The 17,912-nt window shown below is 42.3% G+C and overlaps 1 protein-coding gene and 1 pseudogene across 1 annotated transcript in view; both read right to left on the bottom strand.

Annotated features, from left to right (window-relative positions):
- LOC139390210 (small G protein signaling modulator 1-like) overlaps window positions 1-17,912 on the bottom strand; it is an 80,542-nt gene that overhangs the window by 43,534 nt on the left and 19,096 nt on the right. Inside the window, exon 3 of the mRNA XM_071137467.1 lies at window positions 1,945-2,020. Within this exon, the coding sequence (XP_070993568.1) occupies window positions 1,945-2,020 (76 nt within the window). The remainder of the gene's footprint in view (window positions 1-1,944; window positions 2,021-17,912) is intronic.
- On the bottom strand, window positions 6,714-13,647 carry LOC139389821 (toll-like receptor 13; annotated as a pseudogene).

Below are 17,912 nucleotides of genomic sequence, written 5' to 3'. Positions count from 1 at the left end.
TTAAAAAGGTAATCACAGCTACTGAAGTAATGACCCCTAATCAGCATGTGTCTGTGGCAACAGAACACATTAGGGGACTCCGTGTGTGTTGCTACTGACCCGGACCGGCTCATCTAGTGCTACACTCACAGGCGATTTCAGCACAATGACATGAACACATTCTAAATATGGCCAACCACCATATTGGCTTAGATGAATTCTTCAATGTGCCAAAATCCTGGGTGCCTTATGGAGTTGGCAAAAGAGCAGAAACAGATCGGACTCAGGCTACGTCCACGACCACACCTTTAATACTAAGCTTAATTAACAATTGGATGACTGTTGACCATCTCGGTCACAGCAGTGAAACGAATAATAGCTCTTTTGGTGAGGAGAAAAGGATGAAGAGACGTGTCAAACGGCTAACGCTTGACATTTTCCAGGCGCTCCTGCCTTAGCGACATGTAAAATGTGACCATGATGATAGAGGCTAATTACTCCCTGGTGACCTGCCCAAGCAAGTCCTCTCCTCCACCCCTCGCCCTGCCGGTCCATCCTGTGATCTCTGCACAGACACATCTCTATTGTGACAGCTTGGTGTACAATGTGAGCAGAGTAGAATATGTGGGAGTACAAGAGCCACAACAACACAGAGAGCCCATGGGGGGGGGGGGGGGGGGGGGGGGGGGATGCAAGGGGGAGCTAACACCCACCACGGTGTATGAGCTCGAGGGAAAGCTCTTACTTCCAGGTCTGTTAAAAGGCAAGCTACTCTACTGATGCTGTGGGAAGGGAGAGCCTTTCCTTAGAGATGGATCTCACAGTTGTCAGCTAGCAGCCGCTCAAACGTTCCACCCACAGGTTGACGTGATATGCAGATTTGGTATTTTCCTTTGCCACTTTTATCAGTTGATAAAATAGCCTGCGAACCTCGGTAGGATGTCAGTGAGGCTTGATGACTAACATGTCACCCACCCTCCCCCACGTCAGTGACTGTGAGATGATTCTTTCACACCCCAATGCAGTGCAACAGATTGTCATTATCACCTATCCTTATGCTTACAACAAGCCTTTTTTTAACTAAAGTGTTAAATCCCCTAAACTCTTCACAGGGCTCTACGACCTTGTTCCCTGCCTGTGTTACATAAGAGGCTTCCCAGCAATAGTTGCAATGACATGATTCTGACAGATTTTCTTTGCGATGTCAGGTTTTATAGACATATTTTTAGGTACCAGAAAATGGGAAACCAATATTATTCTTATACCAAATATAATAAGAGTGTATATAACATTAGGAACACATTCCTAAAATTCAGTTGCACCCCCCCCCCCCCCTTTTGCCCTCAGAACAGTCTCAATTCGTCAGGGCATGGACTCTACAAGGTGTTGAAAGCGTTTCACAGGGATACTGGCCCGTGTTGACTCCAATGCTTCCTACAGTTGTGTCAAGTTGGCTGGATGTCCTTTGGGTGGTTTACCATTCTTGATACACACGGGAAACTGATGAGTGTGAAAAACCCAGCAGCGTTGCAGTTCTTGACACAAACCGGTGCGCCTTGCACGTACTACCATACCCCATTCAAAGGCACTTAAATATTTTGTCTTTTCCATTCCCCCTCTGAATGCTAAACATACACAATCCATGTCTCAATTGTCTCAAGGCTTAAAAATCCTTCTTTAATCTGTCTCCTCCCCTTCATCTACAATGATTGAAGTGGATTTAACAAGTGACATATATAAGGGATCATACCTTCACCTGGTTTCACCTGGTCAGTCTATGTAATGGAAAGTGCAGGTGTTCTTAATGTTTTGTCCACTCAGTGTACGTCTGAAAAAACACCTGGCCAATGGAAGCTGACTGACTCATGTCCGACAGGAGACCGGTTCCTTCTGATTGGCACAATGACCAAAGATTATATATTTAGGTGATTAATGAACAAATATGTCCCAATAGTCGAAACTCACCACAAAACGAGACAATGTGGCTGCTGTCTTCATGCACAAACTTCCTGGTGACAGCCTCCTCCATGATCTGCTTCACCTGTGAATGACAGAGGGAGACACTCAGACATTCTCGATAAAACCACTAGTCTACGGAAACGAGGAAAGGATTTACCAGTCAATTTCTACTGCATTTTTTCAACATTGGTAAGAGATAGGAGGGGTGGAGGGAAGGAGGAAAGGAGAGAGTGAGAGAGAATGAGATGAGTGCGTGCCAAGAGTACACGCCAAGTTAGATGAATGAGTCACCCAGCTTGCATCAAGCTGATCTCAGATGGATAGGGCTGAAGAGGGTTGAGGTTGGGTGGTTAGGTGAGTGGGCTACTATACCCACACCTCTGGGGCCCACCTCACAGCCTGGCTTTATAATCAAATCTCTTGAGATGTGAATGGAGAAAGAGAGAGCGTGAGAGCACAGTGTCGCCGGCTTTTCATGTATCGTCGAGGCTGGCACCATACGACACCTGCAATTGAGTCAGTGACGTCAGATATAGCAGAAACCTCACTCGTGCAGACACAGCTTCGGGGGGAAAAAGCAAGAGGGGGGGGGGGGGGGGTCAGAGTACGACTCATTTGAAGGGTTTGGTTTTATCGAAACCATGGTTTCCCCCTTGCTGACCTGGACACAGGCTGTCCTCGCAGGGACAACATCAGACCTGCACCCCAGATGACTGATTACTCTGACCCTGGTGAATACGGGGACATCTCCTAGCACTGCCACTGCTCTACATCTGGGAAATCAGCCTGCATAGAGAGAAGCTCAGATAGCACTAATTTCCTGTTGTAATGAGTCTTTCCTCTGAGGAGATATTACCCTGCACAAAGAGAGGTGGTGTCTGCCTAGAGAACACAAAGACACAGACACACACGCACAGCTGTGCAGACAGAGGAGCTTTGAATATCACTACGGAGGGCGGATTAAAAGTTCACAATGTTCCATTGAAGCAGAAGCAGAAATGACTTGATTGTGTATCTCTGATTATAAATCTAGTATGGTTAAACAGATGTGGAAGTATTATTGTCTGTCATAAATGTAACAGAGTAGCCTTGCCTGAGACCTGTACAGTAACTTCCTAATTCTTAGGCTTAGATCAGTGGGGAGTCTTTTGGCGTGAAGTCGGGTCACAAACAAACACACAGCCATTTCAGTTTGTGGATGTAAATCTTGCCCATAACATGATGGCTGGAGTACATTGGTGGCACCACACTTCCTTGATCTGTTGGCTAAGACGGTTGGCTGTGAATGGTGTGTGATGTGGTGCAGAAGGTTGAGAGTTCTAGCCCTGCTCAGTGCAAATGCACTGTGACATACAGTGGGGCAAAAAAGTATTTAGTCAGCCAACAATTGTGCAAGTTCTCCCACTTAAAAAGATGAGAGAGGCCTGTAATTTTCATCATAGGTACACTTCAACTATGACAGACAAAATGAGAAAAAAAATCCAGAAAATCACATTGTCGGATATTTTATGAATTTATTTGCAAATTATGGTGGAAAATAAGTATTTGGTCAATAAAAAAAGTTGGTCTCAATACTTTGTTATATACCCTTTGTTGGCAATGACAGAGGTCAAACGTTTTCTGTAAGTCTTCACAAGGTTTTCACACACTGTTGCTGGTTTTTTGGCCCATTCCTCCATGCAGATCTCCTCTAGAGCAGTGATGTTTTGGGGCTGTTGCTGGGCAACACGGACTTTCAACTCCCTCCAAAGATTTTCTATGGGGTTGAGATCTGGAGACTGGCTAGGCCACTCCAGGACCTTGAAATGCGTCTTACGAAGCCACTCCTTCGTTGCCTGGGCGGTGTGTTTGGTATCATTGTCATGCTGAAAGACCCAGCCACGTTTCATCTTCAATGCCCTTGCAAATTTGATGGAAGGAGGTTTTCACTCAAAATCTCACGATACATGGCCCCATTCATTCTTTCCTTTACACGGATCAGTCGTCCTGGTCCCTTTGCAGAAAAACAGACCCAAAGCATGATGTTTCCACCCCCATGCTTCACAGTAAGTATGGTGTCCTTTGGATGCAACTCAGCATTCTTTGTCCTCCAAACACGACGAGTTGAGTTTTTACCAAAAAGTTCTATTTTGGTTTCATCTGACCATATGAAATTCTCCCAATCTTCTTCTGGATCATGCAAATGCTCTCTAGCAAACTTCAGACGGGCCTGGGCATGTACTGGCTTAAGCAGGGGGACATTTCTGGCACTGCAGGATTTGAGTCCCTGGCGGCGTAGTGTGTTACTGATGGTAGGCTTTGTTACTTTGTTCCCAGCTCTCTGCAGGTCATTCACTAGGTCCCCCCGTGTGGTTCTGGGATTTTTGCTCACCGTTCTTGTGATCATTTTGACCCCAAGGGGTGAGATCTTGCGTGGAGCCCCAGATCGACGGAGATTATCAGTGGTCTTGTATGTCTTCCATTTCCTAACAATTGCTCCCACAGTTGATTTCTTCAAACCAAGCTGCTTACCTATTGCAGATTCAGACTTCCCAGCTTGGTGCAGGTCTACAATTTTGTTTCTGGTGTCCTTTGACAGCTCTTTGGTCTTGGCCATAGTGGAGTTTGGAGTGTGACTGTTTGAGGTTGTGGACAGGTGTCTTTTATACTGATAACAACTTCAAACAGGTGCCATTAATACAGGTAACGAGTGGAGGACAGAGGAGCCTCTTAAAGAAGAAGTAAGTTACAGGTCTGTGAGAGCCAGAAATCTTGCTTGTTTGTAGGTGACCAAATTTGCAAATAAATTCATAAAAAATCCTACAATGTGATTTTCTGGAATTTTTTTTCTCATTTTGTCTGTCATAGTTGAAGTGTATGATGAAAATTATAGGCCTCTCTCATCTTTTTAAGTGGGAGAACTTGCACAATTGGTGGCTGACTAAATACTATTTTGCCCCACTGTATAGATAACAAGTAAGGGAAAGGGGATACCAAGTCAGTTGTACAACTGAATGCAATCAACTGAAATGTGTCTTCCGTATTTGACACCAAGACAGTCGTGAAGAGGGTCCTGAGATCCTCAAAAGGTTCTACAGCTGCAACATCGAGAGCATCCTGACTGGTTGCATCACTGCCTGGTACGGCAATTCCTCGGACTCCGACCGCAAGGCATTACAGAGGGTAGTGCGTATGGCCCAGTACATCACTGGGGATAAGCTGCCTGTCATCCAGGACCTCTACACCAGGCGGTGTCAGAGGAATGCCCTAAAAATTGTCAAAGACCCCAGTCATAGATTGTTCTCTCTACTACTGCATGGCAAGCGGTACCGAAGTGCCAAGTCTAGGACAAAAAGGATTCTCAACCGTTTTTACCCACAAGCCATAAGACTCCTGAACAGGTAATCAAATGGCTACCTGGACTATTTGCATTGTGTGCCCCCCCAACCCCTCTTTTACGCTGCTGCTACTCTCTGTTTATCATATATGCAGTCACTTTAACCATATCTACATGTACATACTACCTCAATCAGCCCGACTAACCGGTGCCTGTATATAGCCTCGCTACTGTTATAGCCTCGCTACTGTACATAGCCTCGCTACTGTTATTTTTCCATGTCTTATATACTGTTGTTTTTATTTCTTTACTTACCTATTGTTCACTTTTTTTCACTGTTGGTTAGAGCCTGTAAGTAAGCATTTCACTGTAAGGTCTACTACACCTGTTGTATTCGGCGCACGTGACAAATAAACTTTGATTTGATCAGAGAGGTGCGGGGAGGTTGCCTTAATTGACATCCACGTCTTCGGCGCCCGGGGAACAGTGGGTTAACTGACTTGCTCAGGGGCAGAATGACAGATTTTTACCGTGTCAGCTCGGGGATTCGATCAAGCAACATTTTGGTTACAGGCCCAACGCTCCAACCACTAGGCTGCCGATCTCTAGAGTTTGCATAATCAACTAAATGAGACAAAACAGAAAGATTAGGGTAGGGAGGTGAAGAGAAAATTAGGGAAGTGAAAACATCATATTCTACAGATGTAGGACCTGAATATAATCACTCTTTCATTGCTGAGAATTTTCCTGCACTGCAGGAAATGCAGATGAGCTTAGTGATTTACATAAATTCACTGAAAACCCACACTAACGCATTAACACGTGCGATTCTCACACTTGTATATGTATTGGGATGCAACTTTGAGATTTTATTGCGGTTCCATGGTCCAAACATATTGTTTACCATGTCTGCTGCAGAGGGACAAGGGAGCCATGTGAAAATGAGTTTTGATCAGTCATGGAAATAAGAGATGAAAACAAAGAAGATGGAGAACAAGCTATGAAGGAGAAATAATGGAGTTTTGTTGCAGGTACAGCCAACGATTGCAAAAATAATATTGCGATATTGTCAAAACGATACAGTGTCATGTACACGTTTAAAGTGGCGTTTAAATAACAAAACAAATTGACAATACAACTTTCATAACAGTTACATTGGCAAGCTAATAGTTTAACCACCGATAAAGCAACATTATGGACCAAACGTTCAAATCCTGTTGCTGCAGGATTATTTTGCTCTGGCAATATGGGTCAAATGAATTATCTGTACATCTCATCACGAAATTGCATAACATTTGCCCAACTCAGTTTCTGATTATAGTACATATACACATTAGTTAATATCCCTCTGTTGGAAATAATATTGCAGTTTATACACTTAAGACTTTTATTTAACTTATTATACATATTTTTTTTGTCCAGCTTCAGGTCAATTGGCTTTACATTTAGAATGTCACTATCATGCCCTCTCTACCCCGGAGAGGATGGGTTTCTCCTCAGCAGGGCAGTCCCTGGTCTCCAAAGCCACCCGGAGTTTCTCCCAGAAGATCCCAGTTTGCTCTGGGCCAGCTCAAGTAGGTGAGTCTTTTCACCAGCCTAATCATGCGATGGTAGGGCGATAGCTGCTGGTCCGGGAACTAATCCAGAAACACCAGGATCAACACATGCTTCTGCTCATCAAACAGACTGAAGCTGGCCATCTGCATCTCCCGGGAGTACCATTCACTCTCCAGGTAGCGACGACTGATCACGCCGATGGTCTTGCGGCTCCCGGAGATGGCGTCTGTGATGTTGTGTATGATGGGTTTGCCTGGCTCGGTGCAGACAACCTCCAGCCCTGCTCTCTCTCCAGCTTTGGCAGAAGCTCCCCCAGGACCCAAGGCTCATCGTGGGCATTGTAGGAGACAATGACATCGTACTGACCTCAATGAGGCGCATGTGTCTTCCTCCTCTTTGTATCGTGGAGATAAGCCAGGAAGAGGTGGTAGGCATAGACCACCTTCCATCTCAGGAGATGGTAGGTAAAGGACCCCATCAGGATGAGGAAACGCAGATATGTGGTGGAGAATAAATAGTAGAAGCCTATGTCTTTTGAACAGTAGTGGGTGTCAAGGTCCAACAGTTTGGTACCTCTTTGGTTAACTGGGATGATACAATCATAATCATAGGCATCAACAACTTGCCATTGGTTGTCTATTTTCACCTAGGGACAGGGGTGACATGACCTCCCCACATTCTGAAATAGTTTTCTAATTGCGCTGTGATACAAAACGTGGCACCGGTATGCTTTAGGACCATGCGGACACCTCAGTGAGGTCAGGTAGGCTGTTTTCCGGTATCAGCCAGCTGTATGAAGTCAATGCTTCGGAAAGGCTGGCGTATAGGACCAGCATAGGAGACATGAACAGAGGCAGCTGCTGTCTGTGTTGCACTTTTTCTCAGAGTTGTAAAAGCAAGCAGAGCTGAAACGGGCTACTCTTTAGTTGACTGATGTAGCTAGCAAGGTAACTGCTGTTTGACAGAAAAATAAATATTTACTCACAGTGCTGAGCTACTAATGTAACTGACATGTTAGCTAAAGTTAGCTAGCTCACTGACATTTTGCAGTATATTATAATCAGTGAATGGATACAAAGTTCCATCTTGAGTTGATGGGTAGGCTACTATCTGGGATAAACAGTTATTTAGATTGTTGAACCATTGATTATATTCATGGATAATATAACGTATAAATGTACACCAATGTAATTCTTTGTCATGCCTCATCTGAGCAGGATCAGATGGTGACAGGGGTCTCATCAGGGTCAGGCAGCCAGGGAAGACCAGTCTGGTGATGGAGCTGAGGGGAATTTTTGCAGATACAACACTATTTGCTCTGTGCAGCAAACACTGGACAAGCAAGAAGCTTCAAACTATTTTAAGGCAGTCTGACAAACCTCTAAAGTTGATTTTCAAACTGTATCAAGGGTTGATAGAGGCTTTTCCTGATGACACACAACAAGTAAAACAAAAATGTGAGGAAGACCTAGGAGATGCTATTGATGATAATGAATGGATAGAGATATGTTAAAGTGCCCAGTCATGCTTATATCATCCCAGACATAAATGACTGCAGTTTAAGACCATCCATAGAACGTACTATATGCCAGGGAAACTGAATATCATGCACACAAATGTAACTATTCTGCTGGAGGTGTAAAACACAAACACGGGACATATTTGCAGACAGTGCATTTGGAAAGTATTCAGACACCTTGACTTTTTCCACATTTTGTTACATTTACAGCTTTATTCTAAAAGAGATTAAATTGCTTTCCCCCTTATCCATCTACACACAATACTCCATACTGACAAAGCAAAAACAGTTTTTAAATTTTTTTTTTGCGAAAGATATAAAGTTAGCCATGGAAAACTGCAAATGTGTTGCTACTGCTCTCAATAATATTGCTGCTATGAATTTATCAGGCGCTATTGACAAAGGTCAGTGGGAAAAAGTTGTGATGGACTACTTTCAGGAGGACGATTTTGGTGGCATTGCACATGGTCAGTGTGAACCAGTGACTTGACAAAACGGGCCAAGCAAGCTGTACAAACAAAACGGAAACTACACAGGACGTCTTATTTAATGAAAAGGATTGCAGTCTACTGTGAAGCGTTCATTCATGTACACGGGTAAGAGTCTATCTACAGTTTCCGATATTATAAATTTCTAATTTTGTCAGAATGTTGTTTTCAATGCAAGTTAAAGCTTACGGTTAGCTAGCTAGCTAACATTAGGTGGCTGGCACTTTAACATGACATGTATGATCTGTGAAGTAATATTATCTCAGAAAGCCATTTGCATTGCTAGTTATAGCCTATTGTTAGCTAACTAACCAGCTAAAGACAGATTTTTACATTGTCAGTTCGGGGATTCGATCCAGCAACATTTTGGTTACTGGCCCAAAGCTCTAACAACTAGGCAACCTGCTACTATGCTAAAATGCTATGCTAAAATATTTGTATCTAGAATTTGTCTTTCAGCATCAGCATAAACAACAACGTTTTGATTGTTTAATTTACCTCCAACATGATTGGCACTAATTTTATTGATCTCACATTATTTCTGTATTAGCACCATTTCTTCACCAACTATGGAATTGGAGAAACACATGTGGACCTGAATTGTGATAACTGCATTGGTGTAAAAAAATAACAAGTTTGTGGTCTCGAGATTGCTGGTGTTGTGAAGGACAGCACTGCGACAGGGGTCAACATCCCATAGCTGTTTGGACTAGAGGATTGTACAGTACTAGTGGAAAGCTATGGCTGGCAACAACACCTGACTCCGTACTTCAGGCCGCTGCCACAGATCAAGCAGTACCAACACTTCAGGAGAATATCATTTTCATTGCATTGTATAAGGTTATTCTTCTTATCTAAACTTGAGAGGTGAATTGATGTTTTGCAAGGTTGTAATTTCTTCTCAATTTGTTTTCTTTTTTCCTGTTTTACAACTTTCATGTTCTGGAGCCTGGTGTTGTTGTTGCCAATGAGCGTTCGGACCAGGTTTCAGCTCCTGCGCAACGCCGACATCATTCCTCCCATAGATGGTCTGCCTGTACAAGCACCACTTGAACTGGAAACAGCTAGACAAACTTACATTTCTGAGAAGATCAGGGAGTTTTGCGATGAAGAGACTATGGACATCACATGCCCTGCACCAAAGTCAAGGGCAGGACAGAAACAGGCTCTCCGAATATTAGATTCCCTTGTTCATGCGTGGTTTGAACGGACCAGTTCATCACTGGGGGGCGAGTTCCCAGTCATCAGCACTATCTGCAGTGCCTCTATTCACTCTCCTAACACACACGCCATACATTAAGGCTACTATTTATTTTTTTATCCTGCTGCTCAGGCACTTTACCCGATTGTATGCATCTATCACCAGTATCAACAATATCGTTATTGTTCTTGTACATACTGTATATTATTTTGTTCTTTCTCTACTGGCATTGACACTTTTTCTTATATTTTCTTTATATTGACACCATCTATTTTTGATATTGCTACTATGCAAGTAACCATTTACTGTACCGTTTACACCTTCTGTAGTGACCCATCCACTAAGCTAGATGTGGCTGGGGGTTATAGCATTTCTTTCACCAAATTAGACAAGTGTGTCTGGGTAAGAATCATCTAATATTTATACAATATTTGTTATCTGGACACTTTCTGTTTACCTGGAATTTTTTCTTATTGTAGGCTACAACTTTTACCACTTTTAGTCTTAATCTTTACTACACTACTCACTGTTTAGCACATGACCTCACATGTAAAGAGATGGGTGGGTCTGGCTTAAGAGGGTGTGAACAATGCTGAATAGGTGTAGACAAAGCTCTCTCCAGTAGGTGTACCAAAACATTCAATGGCCACTTTCTCAAAAGTGGGATTACAAGTTCATCAACTTTCAAAGCAGAATTACTTTCCCATTGTTCATCAAATGCAGTGTATGATATAACATTTTGTAGCTCTGTGTCTGCTTTTATCCAATGTCAAAAACACAATTTCAAATGTTGCTACATAACACTGAAGGTGGTCAGGCACAGTTAAGGATACTGTACTATATTATCCTACTTATCATGTTTCACGTTAGATTTATTAACTAATAAAATGTAAAACGTTTTTTTTTCAATTCTGGTGCAGCTCTGCACACAAGCTTGTTAGCTAAATAGCTCAAGCTTGTTAGCTAGCTAGCTCAAAAAGGACATTCAAAGTGCCTTCATAGAAGCCAATCCTCTAGGTATAATTATGTGGACCTAACTCAGATAATGCATGCCATAACAAGATGCCCAGCTCTTCAAGCCTCCTTCTCAACCCTCTCTCGCTCTCTCCCCACCTGCAACATTTCAGTCGCATCTTGCGCCATAGGCTACACTTGTCTGTCCATCATGTACGTAGTAAACAACTAGTTTGCCTGCTCTATCCGCACTAATTGGTGAAGTCATTTAATGAGATTAAGGTTAAAAAAAACTCTAGAATTCAAAGTTTAAAAATGATTAAAAAAAAAAAAAGATGGTTCAGTTCAGAATGAAATGATTGGTTGGTTGGAACCAAAATGATTTTCCAATGGTACATACACACAAAAAGTAGGTTTACATGGGAGAGATGCGTTTTACCGTGAGGTGTTGCCTTATTTGTTTTGTGAAACCAGGTTTGCTGTTCACTTGCGCATATATGAGATGGAAGGGAGTTCCGTGCAGTCATGGCTCTGGATAATACTGTATGTTTTCCTTGAATGTGTTCAAATCCAAATCTATTGGTCGCATACACATTTAGCAGATGTTATTGCGAGTGTCACAAAATGCTTGTTCTGGACTTGGGGACTGTGAAAATACCCCAAGCGTGTGTCAGCGCTGTGTGTACATTTACTACACAAACTATTTGGAATTTCCAACACATTAATGTTTCTTAGAAAAAGAAGAATTGATGCACTCAGTCTCTCCTCAACTCTTAGCAAAGACAGACTGGCATGCATAGTATTGATATTAGCCCTCTGATTACAATGAAGAGCAAAACGCACTACTCTGTTCACGGCCAGCTGCAGCTTAACAAGATCCTTCTTCGCAGCACTTGACCATATGACTGGACAATAATCAAGATAAGATCAAACTTGAGCCTGCAGGACTTGCTTTGTGGAGTGTGGTGTCAAAAAAGCAGAGCATCTCTTTATGACAGACAGACCTCTCACCATCTTTGCAACCATTGAATCAATATTTTTTTACAGTGACAGTTACAATCTAAGGTAACACCAAGTAATTTAGTCTCCTTAACTTGCTCAACAGCCACACCATTCATTATCAGATTCAGCTGAGGTCTAGAACTAAGGTAATGATTTGTACCAAATACGATGTTCTTAGTTTTAGAGATCTTAAGGACCAGTTTATTACTGGCCACCCATTCTAAAACTGACTACAACTCATTGTTTAGGGTTGCAGAGATTTCACTAGCTGTGGTTGCAGACGCGCAAAGGGTTGAATCATCAACATACAGTGCGCATTTGGGAAAAATTCAGACCCCTTCACTTTTTCCACATTTTGTTACGATACAGACTTATTCTAAAATAGTTTTTTTTATTAAACTCTCAACAATCTACACACAATACCCCATAATGACAAAGCAAAAACCAGTTTTTAGGCATTTGTAAATTTATTACAAATTAAAAACGGAAATATAACATTTACATAAGTATTCAGACCCTTTACTCAATACCTTCTTCAATCACCTTTGGCAGCGATTATAGACTCGAGTTTTCTTGGGTATGACACTAAGCTTGGTAGCCCTGTCTTTGGAGAGTTTCTCCTATTATTCTCTGCAGATCCTCTCAAGATCTGTCAGGTTGGACAAGCTCCCTGCCACTGAAAAACATCCTCACAGCATGATGTTGCCACCACCATGCTTCACCGTAGGGATGGTATTGGCCAGATGATGAGTGGTGCCTGGTTTCCTCCAGATGTCACACTTAACATTCAGGCCAAAGAGTTCAATCTTTCTTTCATCAGACCAGAGAATCTTGTTTCTCAATGTCTGAGAGTCCTTTAGGCACCTTTGGCAAACTACAAGCGGGCTATCATGTGCCTTTTACTGAGGAGTGGCTTCCGTCTGGCAACTCTACCATAAAGGTAGAGTGCTGCAGAGATGGTTGTCCTTCTGGAAGGTTCTCCCATCTCCCAACCACCATCGGGTTCTTGGTCACCTCCCTGACCAAGGCCCTTCTCCCCCGATTGCTCAGTTTAGCCGGGCAGTCAGCTCCAGTAAGAGCTTTGGTGGTTCCAAACTTCTTCCATTTAAGAATGATGAAGGACACTGTGTTCTTGGGGACCTTCAATGCTGCAGAAATGTTTTGGTACCCTTCCCCAGATCTCTGCCTCGACACAATCCTGTCTCTGAGCTCTACGGACATTTCCTTCGACCTCATGGCTTGGTGTTTGCTCTGAAATGCACTGGTCTACTGTGGGACCTTATAGAGACAGCTGTGTGCATTTCCAAATCATGTCCAAATCAATTGAATTTACCACAGGTGGACTCCAATCAAGGCCATGGCTCAGGGGGTTGATGTCCTTGATTATCTTTTTATGCTTCTTGTGACATCGGGTGCTGTAGGTATCTTGGAGGGCAGGCAGTGTGCTGTAGGTGTCTTGGAGGGCAGGCAGTGTGATGCGTTGGGCCAACCGCACCATCCTCGACAGGATGTTCTCAATGGTGCATCTGTAAAAGTTTGTGAGGGTCTTAGGAACCAAGCCACATTTTTTCAGCCTCCTGAGGTTGAAGAGGCGCTGTTGCGCCTTCTCTTCCACACTCTCTGTGTGGGTAGACAATTTCAGATTATCAGTGATGTGTACGCCGAGGAACATGAAGCTTTTCACCTTCTCTATCGTCAATGTGGATAGGTGCGTGCTCCCTCTGATGTCTCCTGAAGTCCATGATCAACTCCTTCGTTTTTGTTGACATTGAGGGAGAGGTTATTTTCTTGGCACCACTCCACCAGGGCCTTCACATCCTTCCTGTATGCTGTCTCGTCATTGTTGGTAATCAGGCCTACTACTGTTGTTTCGTCTGCAAACTTGATGATTGAGTTGGAGGCATATGTGGCCACGCAGCCATTGGTGAACAAGGGGTAGATCAGATTTAATATTGTAGATAGACTGGCTTCCATCAATGCAATTGTCTGCATCATTTCCAATCCCCCATATTCTTTTTGTAAATATATAAATTATATATATATTTTTATATATACACAGTACCAGTCAAAAGTTTGGACACACCTACTCATTCATGGGTTTTTCTTTATTTTTACTATTTTCTACATTGTAGAATAAGAGTGAAGACATCAACACTATGACAGAACACATATGGAATCATGTAGTAATCAAAAAAGTCTTAAACAAATCAATATCTTTTATATTTGAGATTCGTCAAAGTAGCCACCCTTTGCCTCGACGACAGCTTTGCACACTCACACACTGGCATTCTCTCAACCAGCTTCCCCTGGAATTTTTATTTGATAAAACCTTTATTTAACTAGGCAAGTCAGTTAAAAACAAATTCTTATTTACAATGACAACCTGGAAAGCATTTCCAACAGTCTTGAAGGAGTTCCCATACATGCTAAGCACTTGTTCACTGCCTTTCCTTCACTCTGCGGTCCAACTCATCCCAAACCATCTCAATTATATTTTTTCCCTTTTTTCTCCCCAATTTCATGATATATCCAATTGGTAGTTACAGTCTTGTCCCATCGCTGCAACTCCGGTATGGACTCGGTAGTGGCGAAGGTCGAGAGCCATGCGTCCTTATGAAACACGACACTGCCAAGCCGCACTGCTTCGTGACACACTGGGCGCATAACCCAGAAGCCAGTGTCAGCGTGCATGCACCCGGACTGCCACATGAGTCGCTAGAGCACGATGGGATAAGGACATCCCACCAGGCCAAACCCTCTCCTAACCCAGACGATGCTGGGCCAGTTGTGAGTCGCCTCATGGGTCTCCCGGTCGCGGCCGGCTGTGACACAGCCCGGAGTCGAACGCGGATCTGTAGGGACGCTTCAAGCACTGCAGTGCCTTAGACCGCTGCGCTACTCGGGAGGCTCAATTTCGAGTCTCATAACAAAGGGTCTGTTTTTTATTTACATTTGAAAACATTTCTAAAAACCTGTTTTCACTTTGTCTTTATGGGGTATTGTGTGTAATTTAATACATTTTAGAATAAGGCTGTAACATAACAAAATGTGGAAAAAGTCAAGGGGTCTGAATATTTCCTGAATACACTGTATTTCTAAGGCTACATATAATATAGGCTATTGAGGCGTTGAATAAGGCCCTCTCTGGACCACTTCTACCGGGAGAAAGGAACCAAGCCAGAAATCGGTGTACAGTATCCGATCTAAGCTATCAACTGCTTTTCTTTCATGTTTCTCTCAGGAGTGTGAGAGGAGTCCACGTGGAGTGAGGATGGAGAGAAATCTGTTCTAAACTTTTCTTATGATGCTGGTATCATGGTTGACGAATGGATAAGACATAATAATGAGTGGTAAAGATGAAACATTGAAATTGGGACATTATCATGGGCCATCCACTTTGAACTGCAAAGTTATCTGAAGAAGAAGGAAAAGGACGCCAGAAGAATCAGTGCCTGAGAGAGGGGGTTGGTCAACTGTGCCAATAAAATTGTTTTAGACTTTTGAGGTATCAGGTTGATTGTAGAGGTCTACACCACGTAAAATTATAGTAATTTAGATTAAGAATGCATTGAGATACTGATCTGTATTATAATCGTGATTAAAAAAGTTAATAGTAGAATTATGGGATAATTACACTGAATGTTAATATGAATGTAAATTCTGCTAATATTGATGTGTGTTGAAGTGAGTTTTTTTACTAAGAGTGATAAGACCAATTTGAATCACTGAGCAATGTCATTCTAAATTTTGGTTGGATAAATATTAGATTTTTTAATTATGATTTGGAATATGAATGATTTCCCTGACCTATTCTCTATTCCTGACTACATCTCTGAGCATAAGGACTTAGAGGGATGCCTGTCCTATATGTTGTGATGACGTCTGTGTTTAGACACTGGTTCTCATGTAACTTAAGGAGTATTTCTATGTTATGTTTTTATTTTTATTTTTCTCAACAATTGATTATTCTGTGTGATTAAACCTGTGCAAGTTTGTCTTGTAGAATAAAGGTTGTAAGCTTACATATAAGCTAAGATATTTGACATTGAAGGGATTTTATTTTTTATTTTATTTTAAATATTGAGTATGTAATTACTGTTCTGATTCTCCAGAAGGGACAATGTCCCTTGAGAGGGGAATGTCGTGGCTGAATCAGAATTAGTTAGGTAACATAGATAAATAAGATGTTGTATCTTATTTTTGTCATTCGAATGTCTTCTTTTGGACTATACTGTTGGCAGTTGCAGTTATCCCTTCTCAGCTAGGGCTCAGTCACTTGGGGCCCAGAGAGGGGAGAGGTCAGGCTTGTCTTCATATGTCAATGTATCTGTTAAACCATGTGATGCTATGAAGAATATCAGAAGGGGAGGAGGACAGAATGGAGGCTTGTCTTCTTATGGGAATGTGTCTGAACCTAGTATATGACCTAAGAGGCTCACTGTCTCCGTGAGCTTGTCCAGGAGGGATTGTATTTGAGATGGGGGTATCTAGAATTGACAATTGATATATGCCATTGGATGAGGTAATGTTTTGGTCCTAAGTGGTGCCAAGAACGAGATTAGAATCTTGTCTAAAGAAACCAAACTGAACAGTAATTTATAGCTAATGCTGTCTGGCTATGGGATACTCCTCTCTCAATTAAAAGTCTTCCTTTGTAATGTTCCTAAGATCTGTTATTCGTTGAGAGGGGTGTGTCTTGGCTATAAATGATGCTAAGAATTATTTTGTAAGCACTCTCAGAGAATTCATTTATAGACACTGAGTTGATCTGAGAGTCACAGGGCTATGGTGAAGCTCATATATAATTAAAGATGGACTTTATAATATAACTCTGACTTGTGTGTGGTTTGCTCTCTCAATGTTTAGTAATACAGGAAATTACCACGACAAGATGCACTCAGAAATACTCATCCTTCCTCATTATAAAAATGCTAATAAAAATACATTAGATTTATGTAGGATTTTTTTCTAGGACCCAAAGTCCATTTACATAGTTTACTGAGAAGGGAAAAAAACTGGTGACTCATTTGATATTTGACTTGGACCATGGTAATTAAAGTATGCTAACTAAGGCTTGGATACAACTGATGATACTAATGTGTAAATACAGCGCATATTCAATTTTGGCCCCCTGAAAGCATTAAAATAGAAATGCTATATACCAATTTCAAACCAAAAGCCCTGCCTTTGGCCATCTGAGTTCGGCCGCAATGTTAAAAATCAGCCACAAACATGACTCATGCTGCCATCACGATAACAATAGCAATCCCAAAGTCTGATCACTCACACACCACACACACACACACACACACACACACACACACACACACACACACACACACACACACACACACACACACACACACACACACACACACACACACACACACCTTGCTCATTAGGGGCCCACCCTGCTGTGAGAGAGAGAGGCTCAGGAGGCCGCAGAGTGACACAGTTAATCAGAGCAGCTCAAACATCAGGCCTCTTGTCAATACTGAACATGAGACAATACAATGAATTTACTCATTCACTGTTTTTAAATTTAAGGTTAAGTTGTTGAAAATACTTGATTTTTGCAGAAAGCTTTGAAGTGCATCTCCTTGTTGTTTTACTAACAGTACATGCTGGCTGTTTTAAAATTCCCCCACAACCCACATTCCCACTGAGATGAAGGCCTGAATATTGAATATTGATTTTTGCAAATGACCATGTGTTCTCAATGGCTTACCTACATCAATAACAGCACCACTTATGACCCCTTGTTTGTCCCCTTTGGTTTGCCCACGTGACCTTTTCTTTGTAGGAGAGGATGAGGTGGTGGAGCTGTGTGTCATCAGGGCCCAGGGGCAGCTGCTCAAACAGCTGGTGTGGTATACCCTCATGCCCTAAGGCAACGCCGAGTCCAATTAATTGAATATACCACAGGTGGACTCCAAG

Source organism: Oncorhynchus clarkii, chromosome 30, assembly GCF_045791955.1.
Source record: "Oncorhynchus clarkii lewisi isolate Uvic-CL-2024 chromosome 30, UVic_Ocla_1.0, whole genome shotgun sequence".
Taxonomy (NCBI): Eukaryota; Metazoa; Chordata; class Actinopteri; order Salmoniformes; family Salmonidae; genus Oncorhynchus; species Oncorhynchus clarkii.
This window is presented reverse-complemented; position numbering and strand designations above follow the sequence as displayed.